This window comes from Penicillium waksmanii (genome assembly GCF_028829765.1).
Source record: "Penicillium waksmanii strain IBT 27052 chromosome Unknown utg000008l:1.0-5622682.0:1.0-5626561.0, whole genome shotgun sequence".
Lineage (NCBI taxonomy): Eukaryota > Fungi > Ascomycota > Eurotiomycetes > Eurotiales > Aspergillaceae > Penicillium > Penicillium waksmanii.
This window is the reverse complement of record NW_026643254.1, coordinates 3,959,258-3,981,819: the sequence shown is the minus strand read 5'-3', so window position 1 is coordinate 3,981,819 and position 22,562 is coordinate 3,959,258. Positions and strand designations below refer to the sequence as shown.

The following is a 22,562-nucleotide window of genomic DNA, read 5'->3' as shown; positions in this document are numbered from 1 at the left end:
GAGTGGGTGTTATTGAATGTAACCATGTTTGATAGTTGTACAGCCATTTGCAAGACAGGATTGCTGAACTAAATTATTCCTGGAAGCTTCTCGAAATCGTGACCTGTACCATTTTCAGTAGGACAAGCAAGGCGAGCCACATTGTCTCATGTACTGTAAAGCTCGGGCCTCGAGTAGATCGGGGCTACCCACCCCGCACAACGCAACGGAGATCACTCGAGTTAACCGGTCCGCTCTGAATCATCGTTTGGCTGAGAATGAAATGACATATATCATACGTTTTGAAGGTAGATGATCTCAGAATTTGACCATGACTACTTGAGGCATTGCTGCCCACGAAGGCTTCATGCAACAGGTCATACTCAGCTGACATCGGGATCTGTAGTTCCTTCAGCCATGCTGGTTGCCTGGTTTGTATCGATTAGTACGGAGTATGACTTCCGAATAGTTTGGATTGCACTGTGAATCATTGTCTCAAAATATAAGCCTTGGTTGATTCCTCGACCTAGCTAGGAAAGCAGGTCGATTCTATGCCGCATCTCGATACTACTTACTGTGGCATGATGTCATATTGCATAGCTTGGACGAATAACAAGCTCAGCTGTAAATAGATCGCTGACCGACTCAATCGCGGGGCAGAACATGAAGCTTCGGTATCGTGATAAAGCACTACTACTAGTAACAAACACAATATGGCATAAAATATTGGGAATTGCAAGAAGTCGATATTTTCGAAGCTTGCGCGTTTGTTGGGCTAAAAAATAAAAATGCCAGCAGAAAGGCTTCTCAAGAAGACAGAATTCTATAAGCTATAGATCGACACATGGCACATGTACACAGCCTTATGAGACGACACGCGTAGAGGCGGGCGAGGTAGGTGAGACATGCTTTTCGCCCCCCAGTGTGTACATTCGTCAGATCACGGGAAGAACTAGCTTTGTTGAACCTGACCAGAGCTTCCAAGAATAGAGCGGATTGTCACTCATACCTTTTGACCAAAGTGATGTTTAGGTTGCCAAGCCACAGGAATGCGGTATTTAAGAAAGGGCAGATCCGCAGACTTCAAGTTCTATCAGTTCATCAACACAGTTCATCAAACATCACCGATCAACCCTCTTCAAGTCCTAGTTTCGATTTCTACCACATAAGAGTCAAAATGCATTTCACCACTATTCTTGCTTCCGCCATTGCCCTTGCCATGGGCGCATCTGCGATGCCTGCGCCCCCGGCCGACACTCGGTATGCCCAGCTCCGTCTGTTCGGGGAGCCTGGCTGTTCGGCACAGAACGAAGGCGAACTCGGTGTCTATGGCGACTATGTCAACAAGTGCAATATATTTCCCGGCGACACCCCTTATAGATCTGTGAGCTTCGAATACGCGATCAACAATTGCAGCCGTAAGTAGTCGATCAGCGGGATGTGTGATATACAATTGTTCCAGAACTGACCGGTACTGTATCATCAGTGCGTGTTTATAGCGACGTCACTTGCCATTTGGACGCACATGACGTTCCTGTCCAGACTTGTCTCTCTGGCGACAAGGTTTACCGAAGCTACGAGGTTCATTGCGACCACCTCTAGAGCATCCATCTTCCCTTGGAAGTGTTTTGATTGATTCGGACATAGCGTTGACCATACAAGCGTGGACATAATATTGGCATTCTAATTATTTTTGTGTGATTGAACAGAGGGGGACTTCCTATAGTATTTATTGAATGGAATTAATTTATTTGAAAATCTGCTGCAGCAAGCAAGTGGAGGGGGTAGATCGAGATCGTCATGAATCCCCTCAAAATCGAAATCGAAAGAAAAAAAAACACCCAGAGAATCAGAGGATCAGAGTAGAGGAGAGTACGCTCCTCTACGCTCCTATGCACTCTCCTCTCTCGTCCTTGTTTTTTCTTTTTAAATCACACAAAATCCCCCAAATCCCTATTGCTAGGGATATCCGCTGATAGCCGGCAGTATAAGAGTAGCTATAGATAACCAGCTCTAACCAAGTCACTCGGTCTAGACACCTTCTGTTCTTCTTCCCTTCTTCCCCTCTTTGGCCCCTTCACCCCCCTTCACCCCCGCGTCCACCCCGCGTCACGCGAACTGATCTTATTGCGCCAATTATTCCCCTGCACTGCGCCTCGCTCACCGAGGAACGGAGCATCAAAATCTCTCACACGAGCATCATCCCACTCGGATCCCGGCTACCGCGCGAGGGACCCAGCAGAACCACACTTTCAGCAACCCCGCCCCACGCTATAAAAGGCCCCAGGGGATCTCCCATCTTATCTGATGAGCTGATTTATCCATGAGGCCTCAGATGGCAGCAGCAGCAGCAGCATGGTGGTGTTTGTCGACCTCAATCAAGATGCCTTCCGGCATCCCGGCTCATTGCTTGCCGCGGAGAAGCTGAGGGTTGCGACCAGCAAAGCCGCCGAATTCCCTCCTTCAACCACCTCCACCTACACCTCAGAGCTCAGAGCTCAAGTCACACTCCAAGACGCGCGCACTGCGACAACCCTCCCTGAACAGATTCTGGCATCAAAGACCCCCAACTGCAATGCCTTCTCTGCGGCGTTGAGTTGCTACCCGTATGTGGATCGATCTCCCCCCTCAATCTTCGCCGCGTCCGCTTTTCCCCACACTCGAGCCAAGAACTAACACGACGGTTTTGTTGGCGCCTCCACTAGAATTGTTAAAGAAATTGCTCGCGCCGTCGATTTGAATACCCTCCACGCCCTTTCGCGAACATGCCGCCAGTTCCACGTGAATCTAGCGCCGTTCCGACACCAACTCGTCCGTGAAACGCTTCGGTGCGAGAATGAGTATATCGAGACCGTCTCAGATATGCTGGACGGCAGGGCCGTCCTCCCTGACAGCGTCAAGTCGGTGCTCAGGCTGTTGAGTCAGGGCAACGGTGAACCCGGACGCATGACACGTGGAAAAGTGGGCAGATGTGCGCGCGACATGGTCGGTGACTGTCGACGCTGCACTAAGATCGTATGCAGAGTATGTTCGAAGCACCCGCTGCATGGATGTGCCCAAGCTTATCGGATTTTAGAACTGCACGATCAAGCCTCCCTCCCAGACATCGTTAAAGGGCCGAATCCGCCGTCTCTGTCAAACCTGCGGCACTGCGCCGCTCTCCCACCATCTCTACATCACACCTCCCAACCCGACCGCAACAGAACACCACGAGGAGAACTCAATACCGAACACAATGGCAAACAATGTTTGCAATTGCGACGATGTCGTCTGGCTTTGTATCCAGTGCGGGCAGACCCTACGCAGCAACGACATAACCTACCGACGAGTTTGGGCATGGCGTACCCGATACAGTACATACCTTGGTGGCGGAATGGGAACAGGCATCGGCGAAGGCAGCCAGGGGGTAAAATGTGGACGCGGTGAAACATGCCTTGCGGCAAAGGAAATCGAGCTCGAGGTCGACTGTGAAGTAGACGAGAGTTCTAGTGATACCAGCAGTACCGGGCACAGCTCTCCCGCTCACTCATCATACCACCCTGAGTTGCTGTCGACAGATAGCCACGACGGCGAGGAGCCGGGGTATTTTCGGCAAGAAGTGATTGGACTCGGCGGCGTCGTGAAACATAAAGCGAAGAAGCGAGTCATGGTCGGAGCATGCGTGGTTGAGTATGAGGATGAGCGGGAAAAAGGCAATTATCTCGTTCGGGAGGAGGGTGGCTCGCATCGGGCGTGGTGTGGATGGTGCTCGAGGGCCATTCCGGCCAAGAGCGAGTCATTTCGGTGTTGACATCTTCGCAGGATGCCTTTTGCATCCCGGCTCTTTTGAAACTTGAACTTCTTATTACAGTCTACGCGGTTTACATGTAGCATGGCTTTGATGATTACTATGGTGTACATACTCTCACCCCACGATTGCGTTGAGCGCAGTTTGATTTGAAGGGAAAAAATGAATACGCATCTACTGGATTGCTCTTGCGGCTTCGGATTCAAACCAGAAATTGGCGACAGTGTTATAACAATTTGACATCTCTAATAGATTTCATAATCACTTCACAGTCTTGACTCGATGTTGTCCTTTCTGGACGAAAAGACAAAATACTCCGGTAATGCGTCGCTCCTTCATGCAATCATCAATCATACATATCCCCAGACACTTCAAGTTATCACAAATAATATCAAAAGACAATGTTGAAAAAAGAAGAAAAAAAAATTCAAAGACTCGAAACAAATGTAACTAATCCTAGTGCGCTGCGATCGTTCGGAAAAGGCTCTTAAGTCTGGATTGCTCTTTTGGCGGAGATTCTTCGCGACGACGATGACGGCGCGAGTTAGGATCCTTGTCTCTGCTTTCCTGGCGGGCGGCGCGACGAGAGCCCTCGGGCTTCTTCTCTCGCTCCCTTTCCCGGGGCTTGCTGGACTCGGGTTCCTCGCGAGACCGTCTCCGTGCTTTCTTCTCGGCCCGAGCTTCTTCTTGTCGACGCTCCTCACGTCTCTCCTCGCGCCTTTCTTCACGACGTGCTTCGCGGCGAGAGATAGAGCCGCCGGAGCGAGTGCTAAGTCGCCTTCCATCAATGGTGGCTTTCTCGTCACTCGGTGGACCACTGCCGTTGCTGTGGCTGATCGAAGGGCGACGCTCAGTTGACGGTGCAGTAGATTTCGTGCTGTTAACCCGCACAATGGGTCTAGTCGTGTCTGATTGACCATTGCCCATATATCGAAGGAAAGCGCGTTTGGGAGCTGGAGCTGAAGAGGCTGCCTGTTTCGAAGATGTAGTCTTGACTGATTTAGCCTGGCCTTGTTCAGACGAACGGCGCTTGGGCCTGGGTTCAATCTCGACTTCAACAACAGGTGGTTCCTCCATTGCCATTGCCTCCTCTCTTGCTGCAATCTTCTCAGAGCGTCTGATCTTCTCAGGGGGCGAGACACCACTGCGTTGACGGTCTTCAGCGACAGCTTGCTGTTTCCTCTTCTCCTGATTCTTCTTCTGCTGCTTGTCGTCATGTTCCTTTCGCGCTTGCTCCAAAGCCTTGGCCCACCGGTTAGTGAACAAGCCGCCGTCATTTTTGGGGCGGGAAAGCTGCTCTTTGCGGCCCTCAGAAGAAGTCTTGGAGTATCGTCGCTCTCGTTCACGGTCTTCACGGTCACTAGGCGAGCGTCTCTTCTTTCTGCGAGAACCTTGCCTGGTTGCAGTAGGATCCATGGGCTCCATGAGCTCGCCGCGAGGTCCCTCGGCGGAGTCCTCGGGAGGAAACTCATCCGGTGCAAGTCCATCGGATCTGGGTGCCTCGGGCACTAGAGGCTCAGTAGGCGATGGCTCAGGTTCGGCGGGTGCGAGTTCGGGCTCGGGCTCGGGCTCTCGTGTCAGTTCTGGTTCAGCGGGCTCAGCAGGAGCAGGCTCTGGCTCGGCGGGTACAGGTTCAGGTAGCGGTTCAGGCTCAACAAGAGCAGGCTCTGGTTCCGGTGCTGGTTCCGGTTCAGCGGGTGCAGGCTCAGGCTCAGGAGCTGGTTCTGGTTCAGCAGGAGCTGGCTCTGGTTCCGGTACTGGCTCTGGTTCAGCGAGTGCAGCCTCGGGCTCTGGCGTTGGTTCTGGCTCGGCGGATACTGGTTCCGGTACTGGCTCTGGTTCAGCCGGTGCAGCCTCGGGCTCTGGCGTTGGTTCTGGTTCAGCAGGAGCTGGCTCTGGTTCAGCGGGTGCAGCCTCAGGCTCTGGCGTTGGTTCTGGCTCGGCGGGTACTGGTTCGGGTAGTGGTTCAGGCTCAACAGGAGCAGGCTCAGGCTCAGGCTCAGGAGCTGGTTCTGGTTCTGGTTCAGCAGGAGCTGGCTCGGGTTCCGGTACTGGCTCGGATTCAGCGGGTGCAGCCTCGGGCTCTGGTGTTGGCTCTTGCTCAGCAGGCGTGGGATCCACAGGTGCAGCTTCAGCTTCAGCCAGTGAAACTTCTGCTGGAATCTCCTTTGGCTGATCTGCCTCTGAGATAGATTCTTCCAATACTGTTTCTGCTGGGGCTTCTGCTGGGAGTGTAGGCTCAGCAGCAGTTTCAGCAGCAGCTGGTTCAGGTTCAGGTGCAGCTTCGGCTTCGGCTTCGAGTTCCCCTGCAGGCTGTTCAGTCACAGGTTCCTCTGCAGCCGGTGCCTCTGCTACCTCTTCAACAGGTTGTTCTTCAGCAAGCTGTTCTGGAGCAACATCTGGGGCCGAGGGTGCTTCTTCAACTGCTGGTTCGTGTTCAGCTGCTGCTTGTGGCTCTTCGACCGGCTCAACTACTGGCTCTGGACTAGCATCCACCGAAGGTGCGTCCTCTGCCTTGACCTCATCAACTGTGGCTGGTGTGGCTTCGGGCTCAGCGGCTGGAGCAGGCTCAGGTTCCGGTTCCTTTGGGGATTCCTCAGCAGCCGCCTCTGAAGGTTCATTGACAGAAGCATCAGCGGCAGGGAATTCTTCAACTGGAGCACTCTCTGTTTCTTGGGTAGCTTCAGCTGGCACTTCCTCCGGTTCTGCAGCTGGTGGTACTTCTTCGGGTTCCTTGAGAGCATCACTTTCAGCTGGATCTGCTGCTTCAGCCGGCTTTATCTCTGCCTCTGCTTGAGCCTTTTCATCGCCTTCGGGTGTTGTGGCCACTTCTGCAGGTGGCTCGACAGGATCCGGGATAGGCTCTGGCGCAGGCTCCGTTACTGGTTCAGGTGCAGCCTCAGGCTTGGCCTCGGTCTCAGCTGCCTTTTTCGCCTTTTTCGCCTTTTTCTTGTCCTTTTTTGACTTGCCGGCTGGTTCATCGGCTGGCGGCTCTTCTGCTGGCGGGCTAGGATCGGCAGGTGTAGCTTCGGGTGGAGTTTCGGCTGCTAGTTCTTCGCTGGGAGCCTCTTTCCCGGGTTCTGGCGCAGGCTCCGCTACAGGTTCAAGTGTAGCTTCGGGTTCGGGCTCGGGCTCTGGCGCAGGCTCTGATGTAGGCTCCGCTACAGGTTCGAGTGTAGCTTCGGGCTCGGGTGCAGGCTCTGATGTAGGCTCCGCTACAGGTTCAGGTGCAGCTTCGGGCTCGGGCTCGGTCTCGGCTGCCCTTTTCGCCTTTTTCGCCTTTTTCTTGTTCTTTTTCGACTTGCCAGCTGGTTCATCGGCTGGTGGGCTAGGATCGGCTGCTGGTTCTTCACTGGGAGCCTCTTTCTCGGGCTCTGGTACAGTCTCAACGGGTGCCTCAACAGGAGCTTCAGGAGACTCGGCAGAAGTATTGGTGGGTGCGTCTGCAGCTCCTTCTGTCGCGGGTGAATTTTCCAATGGTGCAGGACTATCACCAGTGTCCTCGGTATTGTCAGCGGCGGGTTGCTCATCGGTAGCAGCTGGAGCTTCCCCATCTGCTGGTGGGAGATCCTCCTCGGCTTTGGCGTCTTCAGCTTCTTGCTTGGCGAGTGCTTCCTTCTCGGCCTCTACTTTGTCGAGTCCGGCTTCAGGGTCACACTCTGGAAAATCCTCGTCTGTGAAAACATATGTCAAGTTAAGTTTCTCTTCTTCATACACGTGATTCTTACCATTGTTGTCATTGTTATCGTCTTTCTTGGCTCCACCATCATCTGCGGCTGGTTCTTCTGCGGGTGGCGTAGGCTCTTCGTCTTTCGTTTCGGCCACTGGATTTTCTGCACCCTCTGCAGGTGGTTCTTGAGAGGCTTCGTCTGGAGCGCTTTCACCCTCTGCGTTCGGCGCCGGCTCATCGCCAGCAGGCTCTTCCTTACCCTCTTCCTTTGCGTCTCCGCTGGCGGGGTCGGTGGCCTCTGCAGGCTCAGCGGGCTCAGCGGGCTCTGAGGAGTCAGGCTCCGTTGGAGCAGTCGCTGCCTCTGGTGGTTCTAAGGGCGTTGGGTAAGTGACTGTTACACAGCCAATGACATAATTCCTCCGATAGCTGCTAAAATCCACTTCTTAGTACTTACCAGCAGGGTCTGAGTTCGATGAGCTCTCTTCTGCAGACTTGCTAGGCTCGTCTGGTGGGGGCTCGACGGGGGCATCCTCCTTTTTCGGTTCGGCATCGGCGGCCGTTTGGTTATCCTGGTCCTTGCCCTCCGTCAGACGATTCGCATTGGTAGTTTTAGGGGTGATAGGATAAGAAGAGAAAGTCAAAGAGCCAATTTCAAAGGTCTTTAATTCACGTTCGAAGCTTTGGTACTGAAACTGAGGGATATTCGCATACTTGAATTGGGGTTCCTGCATCTTCGTCCCCTACAGCAGCCGGCTCTGGGGCTGGCTTGTTGATATCCTTGGCTTCGGGGTTTGGTGTCGTAGAGCCGGCAGGAAGACGGTTGTTGTTATTGTTCTTATTCTTCTTCTTCTTGGCCATGTCCTCGTTTTAATGACGTATCACGCAACAAGGTGGCCGATGCTGACTGGCGCGTGATGGCAAGAATGAAACAATAAGAAAGTGACAAGCTAATGTCGGGCTCGATGCAAGGGTAAAAGTCCGGGACGGGGAGGAATTCTAGAGGTACAAGAAAAGTGAGAGGTAGAGAGTCGCGAGACTGGGTACTGATGTAGTAGAGGACGGAAGAGGAAAGAAGCGTACGCCTGTTCCTCTGGAGACGAGAAAATCACAATTGGACCATCAAGGCGAGGCAGCGTATAACAGTTCGTCCGTTGTCCGGGTGGATGGGACAACAACCCCGATGCTGCGTGGAATTGGGCCCTGGAACGTCATTAACGAACAGCCCGATGGCATCGCATACCATTGGACCACGTCGCCCTTCGGTCTCCATGCATTGGTGGCCAGCATTGGGAGAGGATTAGTGAAGCCCGGTGCTTGGATTAGGGCCGGGTGAGAGCAGCACGATCTCCACTTGTGGGCAAAGCTGCAGGAGCAGGCATCCCATGGCGAAAGGGGATTGGGAAGAGAGAAGTCAAATACACTATCTAGGAAAGGTCAAGCTGCAGCAGCATGGAGAAAATGGGTCTGATGAGTGGGGGGACAAGTGCCACCATTCAATTCTATTTTTTTTTCTGGTTGATTCTTGCTTTCGAGTACTCCGTCCTTGGCACTCCGCTCCGTACAATGTGCACCCACGAGTGTGGTGAGGTGGGATGAGAACAGGACAGATTAAGGTGGGTCAAGCACAAGTCGAATGGCTTCCGAGCCACACCGACGAGGGTCTGCATGGTGTGTGTGTGCCCTGGACGAGGGGGGGGAAAAAGTGATGCGGTCGAGAGACCCATTTCTGCCCAACGTTTTCCGGCCACCGCGGCAAATGAGATGCAAGCCTAGCGCTGAGTGGGGAGACGAGGTCGTAATGAAAAGTGTCCATAAGAAACCAAATTAGCCATTCCCAAAGGCAATTGAAGCCCTGTGAGTCAAAGGCGAGGGCCCCTAAATGGGGTGGATGGGGTTGATGGAGTCTTGCGGTGGCCATGGTGACTCCACTCTGCGACACCGACACTTCAGCATGGCGATCCTCCTTCGAATCCCCTTTGGAGCGTGAACTGCCTCATGGTCTCACGGTCTCACAGTCACACAATTTCTCAAGTATGCACCGTAAGGGAGTTAGTTGGAATGGGGATCGGAACATGCAGCATGCACCATTTGAGGAGTCGTGGAACAAGTGAAGTTCCCGGGCCACGTCGCGTGATCTGCTCCTTCTCATTGGTATTGCCCGCTATTCCACCACCTCCCACACTCCCCAACTTCTTCCGATTGATTCTCGATCATCGGCTAATCTGATGTTAGCCATGTTGTGATTGCTGGACTCAAAGCTCATCTCCTTATCGTGCTGCACTCACCACTGCCCCCTGGTCCTGCCCCTCACTCCGTTCCCAAAAGAAGCTGCATGCATTGGCTCTTCATCGCAAACAAACTGGCGCGACGCGGGGCGTGCCGCGATTGCCAGACAGCGCCCGACCTGTTGTACTTCCAGAACCTGGCCATCTTCCGATTTTAACTCACAAAGTCAAATGACGACCCAATCCTTACCCTGCAGCGGGCCGAGCATCCATGTTCTATCCGCCGATGGCGAGTGGCTAAGTTTTAGCAAGGCTTCCAATCCGAGCTCTGAATTCTAACCCGAGTCCCGGTCTCAGATTGACTGGTTTGGGGACGAAATCGTCCCAAGGATTGACCAAGTTAGATTCTAGCGTACATGTCCGAAATTATCAGATGTGATCGAACTGCTCTGCTTCGGGTTGCAGAACGCAAAACAAATCCAATTGACATCACCCATGCCGATCGGGGGGAAGGAGGGGCTTTGCAGCTCAAAATTACGACATCCCCGATCCTTTCCTACATGTTCGATTATCCGTAGATAATATGCGTCTTCCTTCGATCGACAGGACTACTCGTATTGACAAGTGTCGAGGGGAACACAGTGCGCTAACTTCGGCTAGACAGAATGGGTGTTGGTGCCAGCCAGTGTCGATGCAAGCGTGGCTGTAAATGCAGGCGCTTGCGAAATAGGTGCATGGCCAAGTTCACGAGGCAACCAACTATGGAGTATAAGCCGAAGGTTGTTAGTACATATAACTGCCAGTGCATAGTCCCCAATCATAGACTTGGAATAGAAGTTTGGAGTACTCCGAGTCTATGTCTCAATGCCCCTCGGCTATGTTAGGAATCCTCTTCACGAGATGAAGTGGGTCTAGAGCTTAGAAGTATTTTTCTATGTGACAGAAGATGTTGCTAATAGAGCTGATGGTCAACACGGCGTCAGCGTGGATTTCTTGGAAGAATATGGTGTTCGCGCAGTCATAGTGACTACAAAAACAATGCAATTATGACTACGACCAATAACTTGAACTCAAAGCTGGAATACATCAGAGAGTAAATGTTACGGGCATGATGCGTCATATTTCAACAATTGACATATGCTTCCCATTGCTTGTCAATCGCTACACGCTCGTGATGGGGAACTCGATTCCACGCCTGTTGAAATTTTGAAGTTTGTAACTCCGAGGACGAAAGAGTTGAGTCAATAAAACAAGCGCCGGCTTCAGCAGTTTCTCGAACAAGTTCCATGGGGACCATGTGGCCACACTGTAGAACAGATTCCTGTACACGACCGCGAGCCAATCCTCCGCTCCCACCGACACCCGTGCCAGTCATTTGTATCTTTCTCTGGCGGGCAGCTGGGGAAGATAGCGGGGAGCTCTCACCAAACAGATATAGAACATCTGGCTTTAGATGAGGTAATTGTCGGAATATGTGCGCCGGTTCTGGGCGATGGAATGGAGAGTCTTCAATGTCATCTGGGTGCATATCATCTTTGGGTACGCCTCGAGCAAGGCCCGATCGCTCATCCACATAAGAGGGTCGGAGATAGAAGAATAGCTCCTGTGGTTTCGTTGTAGTTAACGTGACGGCGGATTGGCCATTCTCATCTGATAAAGGATATGTCGGGGTAGGAAGATCTCGAAGCCCATATTTGACAAACTTCTCAAAAACGCGGGGGTCCCATGCACGGTAGAAAGGCTTTGATTGTAACATTTGGGCGGCCTGTTCGCGAGAAGGCCATAGGTCTCTTCGGTTTGTAGACGCTCGAGCGAATCCACAGCCAGGGTTCTCACGCTGAATCACTGGGTCAAGCAGAATGAGTCCATTAAAGAGAGCGGGATGCATTAAAGACAGATGAGCCCTAAAGCGGTTAATTCCTATTCTCCATAGAAAGGCTGAAAGCTCACAGTTGTGCCCCACCCATGCTATGGCCGATTCCGACTATTGGGTGAGAGATATCATCTTGGAATTGATTGATCAAGTGGAGTAAATCACGGCCGTGGTCGAACCAGTCGGCTTCAAAAGGTATCAGCGTAATTCATTCATTCAATGTGAGCACACTTACGATCATCTCCTAATATTGCTTCATTCAAGATGCCGCTTTGCCCTTGCTGAGCCACATCTGCTATCCAAATTGACCGTATATGCCGGTTTTTTGCGCGTAATCGCTCATACAAGTCGTCCCAGAGAGGCTCGTAAAGTTCCTAGGAGTTGATTCAGTACGGTGGTGAAGCGAGGCAAGAAACGAGGAGAGAAAGGAGGATAGAAGACGAACCTTAGGAAAAGAATTCGCATGCGCCCCTATTAAAGTCACATCGGACGGCTGTGGCTTCCGATCGCTTTCGGGGAGATATTGTTTTACTGCAAGTCTGAGCCCTTTTTCACATCCGAGTTTCACGGCACCCGGGCGCTGGCGGATATTCTGACACCTTATCGTGTGCTCGATGACTCTGAAATTCAACAATTGTTTCATATTGCGAAATTCCGATCGATCAGTTGACCTTTTTTGTCGTCACTTCAAGCGCCGTGACACGTTTTCAGTGAATAAAGGGTGGTATTATTCAAGGGGTATTGATATGCGTCAATGTTTATCGCGATGGAGTCTAAGGGAGGGTCCCCGCATTGCCGAAGATAGCCGACACCGGTCTCATGGCACGTAATGGTCTCGGCATCATGGAACACCTCTGGCCGAGGTACTCTTGTATCGACCTTTTCAAGTCAATGAAGCGACTCGAACCGGGGACGGTGTCGGAGTTGGAATTACGGGCGTTGGCATCAATTGGAAGTAAATGAATCATTTTATTCACACGGGTATCATCCACGAAGAGACTACAGCAAGCCATAGTTTTGGAAAGGAGCAAAAAGAGCGCATGCATCTAAAGAGTGTATCCCGGAAACCCGAAATCAAGCATGACTATCAAAAGTGACGGGGATATAGATAATACTGTTCAGAAAACCCACGGAACTCCGGGCACGATGCAAATGCAACCTGTTCATAAATCATGTGCGAGCGACATTCATTTTCGCATCCATTTTTATCCTCCAGCGGGGCCCAAAGACTCTCATGAAAAAGATGACGCTGCTGCTTGCGAGACTGACTAGACCCAGAATCGTGAATAGCCATCCATTGCCGATTCCATGAATGATCGGGGCTGTGACGACAGATCCCACACAGGAGAAGATGTTTCGCATGAAGTTGTTGAGTGCAACACCCTCCGAGGACTTTCTTGGCATGAACTCGGTCAACATGGTGGTAACCATACTAAAGATCAACATAGAGCCGATTCCAAAGAAAAAGTTCGCGATCATCTAAGAATGCCGAGTTAGTAAATTGGTTATTGGTGTATTGGGCATTCAGTGAATTGTTTGGACTTACCGGGACCAGCCAGAACACTCCTTTTTCAGCCGACCAGCCATACCAGATAAGCGCTATTGGGTATAGAAAAGCTCCAAGCCAGGCGTTTTCCCGCATCCGATCTTCAGGTCGGTAAATCAGTCTCCCTTTTTCGTCGTAGCGATTTGCCTTTCTCGCCTCTCGTTGCATGATGCTGTCCATCCACTTTCCACCGAATAGGCTGGCCACCACATATCCCACTGAATTTGGAATATAGAGAAGCCCAACAATGATAGTCGAAAAGTTGTATGGGGGCTTTGAAAATGTCGCTTCGACACTAACATTCAACACATAGAGCGAACCAAAGGCGATGCTGGCGTAGTAAACAGTTAGGAGGACGGGGATGTATTGGAGATAAAGGACGATTTTTAATGGATCGATGAAAATAACCTTTAGCTTCTTAAGCCACTTTGTGGTGGTTCGAGCGACTTGTCGAGTTGAAACGCGGCTGAGAGATTGGCTGATGGGCTCGACATCTTCCTCGATGTCGGGGAGTGTGGGTTTCTGGACAGCCAGTGTCTCGGGCAGCGCCACAAATATGAAAATGACGGTGATCGCACCGTATACTGCGAGGAACCACAGTGTACTCCGCCAGCCCCAGCGCTGAGCTAAAAGTCCACCAATGATGGGGGCTAGTAGAGGACCGCACAACGGACCTGGATAGAATATTCCCATGGCGCGGCCTCTTTCCCGAGGATCCCACAGATCGGCAATTGTTCCTGCGCCAACAGCTTGAACGGAAGCGGAGGCGCCGCCGCTTAACATTCGCATCACGATAAGCATAGCGATAGAGTTGGAAATAGCACAAAGGCAGTTGAAAAGCACGAAAAGAAGGAACGAAACCAGGTAGATCGTACGTCGTCCCAGACGCTCGCTAAAGGAAGACCACCATAGAGGGAAAATTGACATGCTCAGCATGTACAAGGCGATGGATAGGTTGGTAATGGTGGTCGTTGTATGCAACTCTTTAGCCACTTGGGTGAGTGAAGCTAATAAAATCCCAGTTAGCATTGCAAGTATCAAAAGAGCCCGAGACTGGTCAACTTACGGAAGAAGATCGAGCTGCCCATGGGCGCCGTAGCACCCGCCCACGCTACAATGAATGTGATGAACCATTTCATCCTTCGGGAATAGGTCTTTGGGTCCTCGACTTCGGCCACCAGAGTAAGTGAGCCGAACAAGCCCCTGCGTTTGAGTCGGGGGACTGCCACCGCGGGACCAAGTTCGGTCGACATGCGTGATAAAGGTGCTGGGTCTTCCGGGTCATTCTTCTCTTGCTCGGCCATGATGCTGGAGTTATGGGAACGAGAACGCATATCGTCAACTTCTGGATCGCCACTCGTCGCTATCGAATGAACATCATCATGATCGGTTCTATCCAGGGCCAGTGAAGGCGACATCGCAGCAGCTTTTTCCTCTCGCATGTTGGCCGAATGGACGTTGGAATGACGAAGATCGGACTGCAGCCGCAGTGATTGGAGACGCTTCGAACCCCACGGGATGATAGCCGCTTGGACGCAAGCTGGGCGCGCGGGGAGAAAAAATTGATGGGTTTCTCATGCAATTTAAAAGTAATCACTGTAGACTTGTGGGGTAGTAAGGTTATATGACAGCGAGCGATGCGTAGCCACCCTGATGCGCCACGCTATCTGACCAGGTCAAGAAGGACTGAAGTCTTCTCGACTTGCTTGATAAAAGATGCGGATTTGCAATGGCGATCCAGGTTGCATGAAGAATGAAGTCCAGATGTGAAGAAGCAGTCGCAACCTTGAAGTCGGCAAGTTCAAGGTGAGAGGTACCCGAGGCAGGATCCACCGTGACACCCTCTCCACGCAAAGACTTTCGTCAAGGTTAGCTTCTCGTTTGACGTTTTCAATCTTCGAAACTTGAATGATCTTCTGAAATTCTTGAAGAGGAAAAAATCGAGGGCGTGCGAGATCGCCGGTTCCACCTACAAGGCTTGTCTACTGGATGTGGAACGCCGACGAGGACCGACGAGGCCCGATCCACGATATTCCCCATGTTATATAAGGTGAAACGTGGATTAAAATCCGACAGCAAGAGGGGGCAAACCGAAAGATGGCGTCGTGGGCCACCCGAGCCAGTCACCGTGTAGAATCACCGTGCCGGTCTTCCGTCGGCAAAAGCGATGGCGGAGTCTCCCGCTTGCACCAAAAGCATCCAAGGCGAAAGCCAGTAATCTTCCTAGTTTTAGTGTACATGAGATCCTATAAACATTCATCAAATCCAAATCTAACATTGACCGATGAGAACTTTGAACAGCACGGTGATGAAGGGAATGGAATTGAGTTTTCAAGGTTGAACTTGAGCTTGAATTGGACCTCGGCGCGGCTTGCCGACCTCTTGTCAACTCCCGACGCCAGCAGCAACCATGTATTACTAACTAGCAGGGGTTGTCTTGGGTTGCAATATCTTTGTTTTTCAACTTGAAGATATGTAAATGCGTCAGTATCTAACAACAATTCACTACGTATTGCTTGTATCACTTCTAAACATTCCCAAGGTCCATGCCAGCCCTGGAGTGGATCGTGATATACCTTCAAACCACAGATGATGCGTACCACCAAACTTGAAAGTGACCCCTCATTCGCGGCGAAATTAGCTCCCCCCCCGGATCTCCTAGGACCTTAACCTCCAGGCCATAGCTCCCATCTGACAGTTGACGTATTCTCCGTCCATGACATTCAACTCCACGCTGCAAGGAGGTGATTAATAAGCCCACAACAGGATATGATGCACTGAGCATGGAAAGACGGTGTGGTACTCGCCTCCTCGCTCGAGCAGGGCGGTTCCGAAGACAAACACCCCATTTAGTTCAACGTCAACAACTGTCAACCGCAATTCTTCCACCTTCCACCTCCCCACACTCCCCCGAACCACCCAAAATGACCGTTCCAACCAAGATTGAACCCAAGGATGTTCAGGCCCATCTGTCCCAATTCAAGGGCGACAGCTATCGCGATGGCTGGGCTTCGCTCTGGGATAAGGGTGAAGGCCTACCTTGGGATAAGGGTTTCCCTAACCCTGCATTGGAGGATGCCCTGGTCCAGCGCCGAGGCACCATTGGCGGGGCTATCGCCCAGGACGCGCAGGGCCAGTCGTACCGTCGAAAGGCCCTGGTCCCTGGTTGCGGCAGAGGTGTTGATGTTCTGCTGCTGGCTAGCTTCGGCTTCGATGTCTATGGTCTTGAGTACAGTGCCACCGCAGTGGAGGCTTGCAAGAAGGAGGAGGCCGAAAATCACAGCTGGTACCGCGTTCGGGATCAGAATGTCGGCCAGGGAAAAGTTACCTTTGTGCAGGGCGACTTCTTCGATGATGCTTGGCTGCAGACAATTGGAGTGCCCCTGAATGGATTTGATATTGTTTATGACTACACGGTAAATCAACCTCACTTTTACCCTTTTTGTTTATTTTCCTTCAAGTTTCCTTTCGGATCGGAGCTGCCCCGCACTCCACCAGTTGGTTACACGACGGACAGCGAGGAGCGGCCGGATACCGATCCCGGCGGTGTCTCCACAGTTGTGTTTAGCTTGTTAACGCGTTACTAACATTAACTGCAGTTCTTCTGTGCTCTCGAGCCATATATGCGCCCTAAATGGGCCTTGCGACACACCCAACTTCTGGCTCCTTCACCGGCAGGTAACTTGATCTGCCTGGAGTTCCCTCGCCACAAAGACCCTAAGGCACCTGGCCCCCCTTTCCCATCATCGTCAGAGGCATACATGGAGCACTTGAGCCACCCTGGAGAGGATATCCCCTACAACGACCAGGGTCTCATCAAGCAGGACCCCTTGCGTGCGCCGAGCAAGGCTGGTCTCGAGAGGGTGGCTTACTGGCAGCCCGAGAGAACCCACGAGATGGGCCAGGAGAACGGAAAAATCGAGGACAGAGTCTCCATCTGGCGTCGACGTAACTAGAAAAACCCCGCGTTATGACATTTCCCTGCGGCCTATCCTGCTGCAATGACTATATACAGGCCATCAATGCTGGGTGATATCCTAGTAAGAACTGGATGTGGAAATGAAAACAGCCTCTCTGTTCCATTCAACCTTTCAAAAAAAAAAAATACGTAGTGTACTGTAGCTATCCGGATAGATTCATGACCCGATATAATTTCAATTGCTTTTTGCTGCGATATGAAGAAGTCCTCCAGGGCTGGCTCATTAGGAAGCCAAGGGAGTACTAGCATGGAATACATGTTCAGGTGGCTCCTTGCTACCCGCAGGTTGAATTGTCCGACACTGGGGCCATAGGGCTGTAGGGCTGCAGGGCATGTGGCTTGGAGGCATCTCCTCCAAATAAATTATTTTCGCTAGTAGTCGAGAGACTCCACAGTGCATCAAGGGATAAAGTGCTGCCTATTGACTTGCTCAGTTCCAAGGTTTGTTTGAACATTGGAAGTGTATGATACCAAAGTATACTAGTAGTTAAATTTGCATGCAATCGGCTTCAAAGATCTGTAATTATCATAGCCTCCAGCCCACTGCCCAGGTGGTCACTTGGTGGATCGGACGGTGTGACATATTTCATTATAGCTAGCTGATTGTAAACTAGTACTGGTAAGGAGAATTCACTCCGATAATTTGTCTCATGCCATAATTAATCCAGAACACCTAGGCTCTTCTATGGCCACCTGAGGTTGACGTTAGGTTTGTGTTCCCCTGCACATTATATTGCTTATTCGGCGAGAGGTTATCCAAAATGCTATCCGGAAGATGAAGGGTATCCTTTATTATCTGCTTCGGCGTGAGCTTCAACCACTGACCAACCGAGATATCCGTAAAGCGCGGTGCTTAGAGGGCCTCAAGAAAAACAATATCTTCGTTCCCGATGTTCTCAATATAGTGCGAGGCCTTCGCAGGAACGTATGAAACATCGCCCGCGGAGAAATCAAATGTCGCGCCTGAAGTAGGTGCAATGTATACGCTGACACGGGCATTCCCCGAAATGAAGAACCCCCACTCGTCGCTTATGCCGTGCCTGTATGGAGAATCGTTAGTTTTTTCTTCCCCCGGCATCAAAGGAAGGAGCATGTCTTACCAATGTATTTCCCTCATGGCCCCTGGTTTGATGGTCACCAGAGCAGCACTGAAGTTGTGGGCAATCGGAAAATTGATAGGATCAATAATCTTGATGCTACCCACTGGGGTCTCGTATGCTTTTTGCTTCGATAAATGGTAGGTGTAGCTTTCTGCGCCAGCTGCAACCCTCCGGGCCCCGTCACATTCTGCTCCTTGAGGTCCTTTGGCGCCGGCGTGCCATTGAAAATATAAAGTTGGTCTTTCGGAGGATCATCGAAGTCAGACAGTGGTGCCTGCAGGTTCTTAGACAAAACGTCCTTCGAATTACGGTGGAACATTTCCGAGGCCAGACTAGTGCCGCCGTCATCAAAGTCTCCCTGGTCAAATACTAGCATGAATTCGGATCCCTTATCCAGACCTTGCAGTGAGTGTGGTATACCGTTAGGAAAGTACCACATCTCCCTCTGTGAGGTCATCGACAAAGGTCTGGCCGTCCTCGTTCATTGTCTGGAGACGAACACTCCCGTTGAGTATCAAGCCCCATTCATTAGCTTTGTGCCAATGCAGCTCTCCATAAACCCATGCGGCCAATTTCATATCCACCCCGGCCATGGCAGTCGCCAGAGAGAGGTTATGTACTCCTGTCGAGACCATCCAGCATGCCCAGGGAGAATTCGATTATGGGAGAGACCCATGGGCCACTTTGCCTGAGCTATCTCACCATTATCCGAGCCTGGAGGAGCGAGTGTGTCTGGGTTAAGGCGATCGTAGTTATAGGTTCTGGGACCAGGATCGGTAGAGCCGAGGTCGCCTCGAATAGGTTGGGGGTTGGCTGTGTCTTCGAACGTGAAAGGAATGCCAAGTTCGGCACTAGCATCTTGTCCTGGAGCAAGCCCGTACTTGTCGGAGGGTACACTGGCACTGCTTTCGGAATTGACTTCGTTCGCGATCACACCTAGTAGGCTTGGGTGGCCTCGTAGAGGGGAAATCTCCGATAATTCATCGTCACCAGAAGAGCCTGTCCAAGAGTACGGCTGAGGAGAAGATGGTAAAGCAAGAGTGAGATGGAATTTGATAGCGAGAAATATCAGTCGAATGAAGTCCTTCGATTGTAATTTCATTGCGTATTAGATTTCGGCAAAGTCGGAGTCAAAAGAAAAGAGCTTGTCTTGTTGCTTTTGAGGAGGATCATCGGAATGTCTATTGGTATTTATAGCCCATGTCTTGAGAGAGAAAGAGAAAGTCCTGTGAAACCGAAGTAGAGCCCATGCGAGGATCAAAGACACTATAGAAATTGGCTACTCGAGACATGACGCAGATAAGCAAGCGCTAGGGCATACTAGAGAAAGCTTGAAAGGTACTAGGCAGCAAAATATCCAATTGAAAATACAGCATTTCTTGTTTACGCCACTCTGCATCGCCCTAGGAAATCCAGGGGTTGCTGTGCAGTAAAGTAAAGCGCTGTTGCCTATCCAGACACTGCTTTCTATTTTCGATCATACTGTAAATTTTTTATAAATACTGGCAAATGCCTTGTCGGAGGACTACCCCCTGCACGAAAATCCAAATACCTTCCAAGGTTGACAGAGTGCCAGCCACTTCCCAGGTGTCTTTCTTCAAGGTGTAATCGAAACGAAGCTTGGAAGAAAACGGCTGAGTACTATACTTCTCAAAACGTTTCTTTGATGTCATTTGATAACATCATCCGGAGTTCAGCAGGCTGAAAGACATATTTTGGATCGCGCCTGGGAAAACTTTCCGATTTAATAATCCGAGGGCCGTTCTAGGTCTGACAACTAGGGTATCACGACCTGAATCAGGGCACGGATTGTCAACTGTAACTCAAGATGGAATTGAAATGACGAGTTAACAGAAAACCTGGCAATGCTTTCACATGATATCGAACCGCTGTTTTTTCTTGTCATAATATGCAAAAGGATTATGCATCGTTCATGTTCATCATCAGTTCTATAATATTAAGTGCATCCAAGAGATGGTACTCATAAGTGGCACTCTGAAAAAGCTCAGGATTGCTTCACCAGGGCGTTGTAGTGTTCGCCTAGTCCGTATGTGTGTCGGTAGTATGCCAGCCAAAGAACGCGTTTAGCCTTTTCTTTCTCATCGAAGCTGTCCATTTCTCCGCATTCAATCTTCTCCTGTCGTCCATCACTCTGAACAACATTGATGATCACACCATATGCCCTCGCTATAGCCTGGAGCTCCAGTTGGCCACCCCACTCGGCGGTGAGCTTGATCTTCCGCGTATACACATCCAACGGCTCTTCCATAAACGCCTCAAAATCATCCTTGTGTTCCACAATATAGTCTGCCGTGACGGCCCGAACAGCGCGATAGCCATCATGTTGGGGCGATGTTACAGTATCGATGCGTGTTTGTGATGTTGGTTGGAGAACGATTCGGCTTGGGTCCGGCCGCAAACCGAGTCCAGAGTCATCCAGCTGCTTGGCAATCGCAGAATAGAGACAGTGGCCATCCGGCGTAACCTCCACCTCTTTAAGACCCAGTTTCTTGAATGCCGCGTCCATGACCCCCTGCTCATTGCCCCTATAGTTTGTTTGGTTCTTGGCCTCTTCAGCCGCAGCCTCCGACATGGCTACTTGCTCAGCGGCCCGACGGGCGAGACGAGCCTTTGCTCGATTGGGTTTCTTCGTTCGGCCAGCGGGTTCTGATTCTGAGGGAGCTGGGGTGTTGGAATCTGTAATTGCCGTTGTCTTGTCCTCGTTCGGTTCATCGGCCGGAGCGCCATCTTCCAAGCTCAGATCTTCCAGGGCTTCGACTGGCTCCGTAGACTCTCCATTGAGTTCTGCGATCTCGGTTTTGTGTCGCTCTGTAAGGTCACGTTGCATTTGTTCGCATTCATCGTTAACGCCTTTCCGTGTCTTCTTCGTGGCGGACTTTTTCTTTTGGGTGATCCGGCCTTGGAGATCTTTTTGCTCCTTGCGGTGCTTTGCTAGTAACTCCTCCATAATGAAATTGAAAAAAGCTTAGGCTTTGAGAGGTCTAATAGGGGAATGGGAGTAAATAGGCGAAGGTGGAAAAAGAAAGGGTATGGGACCAATGCGATCACAACACTGGGGAGCAACAAGTCAAACTGCAGCTTCGCCCCGCAAAACCCTGAAAAAGCTGCCCTAAGTCATGACCCAAATAGGCATAGTGCGGTATTCCCAAAAGGGATACTCGCCCGCCGCCGGAGAAACTATTGAACCGATGAGCCTCGGCTTGTCCAGTCGGTGTCTCGGGTATGCGGTGCGACGAGGAGCTTCGAGGGGGAGGATTACTACAAATGTACCCCATATAGTCCCACGTTGGTGATGTTCTTGACTTAACCTCCAGAATATTGCAGTCATGGATTCAGCCAGTCTTTTTGATGTTAAGGTATGTGGCTTCCTCTATGCTTTCTCTACTCCACTATACTAATCAGCTTCTCTACAGGGCAAGGTGGTGCTGGTCACCGGCGGAGCCAAAGGTATCGGTCGCATGATATCAGAGGGCTATGTGACCAATGGTGCTACCGTCTACATCTCCTCCCGCGATGCAAAGGCATGCGAGAAGGCTGCTGCTGAGTTGAATGCCCTTGGCAAGGGCAAAGCCCATGCCATTCCAGCCGACTTTTACAAGTATGAAGACGTGAAGCAGCTGGCGGATGAGCTGGCCAAGCGAGAGAGCAGTCAGTCATATCCCCCCCTCCCCCTCCCTCCATCGCACACTTGATAAAGTTGAAAGATCATTGGCACTAACACAATTGGTATATCCTCTAGAGCTCGATGTCCTGGTCAACAACTCCGGTTCCAACTGGGGCGCCCCCTACGACGAGTATCCCTCTGAAGCCTTTACCCGCGTCCTGACCCTCAACCTTCACCGTGTCTTCGATCTCACCAAGCTTGTGACTCCTCTCTTGGAGAAGGCAGCTACTCCGAATAACCCGGCGCGCATCATCAACATTGGCAGCATTGACGGTCTTCGTGTCCCCTCGCTCGAGACCTTTGCATATAGTTCCAGCAAGGCCGGTCTGCACCACCTCAGCCGGGTTCTTGCCAATCACCTAGGAAAGAGGAACATCACGTACGTTTATTTGCTACTGCTGCTGTGCCTCTGCTTTCCCGAGACTAATCTGGTTCCCTTCACAGTTCGAATACCTTGGCCTGTGGCCCGTTCGAGAGCAAGATGATGGCCGCCACGCTTAAGTCGTTCGGTGAGGCTATCAAAGCCGGTGTGCCTCTGGGCCGGATTGGTACACCGCAAGATGTAGCCGGTTCTTGCTTGTTCCTGAGTAGCCGAGCAGGCGCATTTATCAATGGGGCGACCATTACGGTGGATGGTGGCAGCGCCATTGCCGCCAAAATCTAAGGTTGTTGCCGTATCTGGCCTGTAGATATTATTAGATAATAACTAGCACCCAGT

General features: G+C 51.2%; 9 protein-coding genes across 9 annotated transcripts; 4 read left to right on the top strand and 5 right to left on the bottom strand.

The window, feature by feature from the left end:
• Positions 1-1,156: 1,156 nt before the first annotated feature.
• On the top strand, positions 1,157-1,581 carry N7481_009840 (uncharacterized protein; the record flags this gene model as incomplete). The annotated part of the gene is made up of 2 exons (XM_057269059.1): positions 1,157-1,397; positions 1,466-1,581. 2 exons carry the CDS (start codon positions 1,157-1,159, stop codon positions 1,579-1,581), a joined length of 357 nt encoding a protein of 118 aa, XP_057119736.1.
• Positions 1,582-2,334: 753 nt separating this feature from the next.
• Positions 2,335-3,769, top strand: N7481_009839 (uncharacterized protein; the record flags this gene model as incomplete). Its single annotated transcript, XM_057269058.1, has 3 exons — positions 2,335-2,585; positions 2,685-3,003; positions 3,056-3,769. The coding sequence occupies 3 exons, from the start codon at positions 2,335-2,337 to the stop codon at positions 3,767-3,769; spliced, it is 1,284 nt and encodes a 427-aa protein (XP_057119735.1).
• A 453-nt stretch (positions 3,770-4,222) lies between these two features.
• N7481_009838 (PE repeat family protein) lies at positions 4,223-8,167 on the bottom strand (the record flags this gene model as incomplete). Its single annotated transcript, XM_057269057.1, has 3 exons — positions 4,223-7,440; positions 7,495-7,806; positions 7,891-8,167. 3 exons carry the CDS (start codon positions 8,165-8,167, stop codon positions 4,223-4,225), a joined length of 3,807 nt encoding a protein of 1,268 aa, XP_057119734.1.
• A 2,617-nt stretch (positions 8,168-10,784) lies between these two features.
• N7481_009837 (alpha/beta hydrolase) lies at positions 10,785-12,177 on the bottom strand (the record flags this gene model as incomplete). Its single annotated transcript, XM_057269056.1, has 4 exons — positions 10,785-11,565; positions 11,612-11,720; positions 11,770-11,908; positions 11,980-12,177. The coding sequence occupies 4 exons, from the start codon at positions 12,175-12,177 to the stop codon at positions 10,785-10,787; spliced, it is 1,227 nt and encodes a 408-aa protein (XP_057119733.1).
• A 527-nt stretch (positions 12,178-12,704) lies between these two features.
• Positions 12,705-14,522, bottom strand: N7481_009836 (MFS transporter; the record flags this gene model as incomplete). Its single annotated transcript, XM_057269055.1, has 3 exons — positions 12,705-13,013; positions 13,081-14,087; positions 14,147-14,522. The coding sequence occupies 3 exons, from the start codon at positions 14,520-14,522 to the stop codon at positions 12,705-12,707; spliced, it is 1,692 nt and encodes a 563-aa protein (XP_057119732.1).
• Positions 14,523-16,004: 1,482 nt separating this feature from the next.
• N7481_009835 (putative thiol methyltransferase) lies at positions 16,005-17,036 on the top strand (the record flags this gene model as incomplete). The annotated part of the gene is made up of 2 exons (XM_057269054.1): positions 16,005-16,496; positions 16,680-17,036. The coding sequence occupies 2 exons, from the start codon at positions 16,005-16,007 to the stop codon at positions 17,034-17,036; spliced, it is 849 nt and encodes a 282-aa protein (XP_057119731.1).
• Positions 17,037-17,912: 876 nt separating this feature from the next.
• Positions 17,913-19,261, bottom strand: N7481_009834 (uncharacterized protein; the record flags this gene model as incomplete). Its single annotated transcript, XM_057269053.1, has 5 exons — positions 17,913-18,099; positions 18,160-18,207; positions 18,264-18,517; positions 18,594-18,781; positions 18,862-19,261. The coding sequence occupies 5 exons, from the start codon at positions 19,259-19,261 to the stop codon at positions 17,913-17,915; spliced, it is 1,077 nt and encodes a 358-aa protein (XP_057119730.1).
• A 903-nt stretch (positions 19,262-20,164) lies between these two features.
• On the bottom strand, positions 20,165-21,127 carry N7481_009833 (deubiquitinase OTU2; the record flags this gene model as incomplete). Its single annotated transcript, XM_057269052.1, has 1 exon — positions 20,165-21,127. One exon carries the CDS (start codon positions 21,125-21,127, stop codon positions 20,165-20,167), a length of 963 nt encoding a protein of 320 aa, XP_057119729.1.
• Positions 21,128-21,506: 379 nt separating this feature from the next.
• N7481_009832 (short chain dehydrogenase/reductase family) lies at positions 21,507-22,508 on the top strand (the record flags this gene model as incomplete). The annotated part of the gene is made up of 4 exons (XM_057269051.1): positions 21,507-21,536; positions 21,594-21,828; positions 21,920-22,223; positions 22,289-22,508. 4 exons carry the CDS (start codon positions 21,507-21,509, stop codon positions 22,506-22,508), a joined length of 789 nt encoding a protein of 262 aa, XP_057119728.1.
• Between the last annotated feature and the right edge of the window lie 54 nt (positions 22,509-22,562).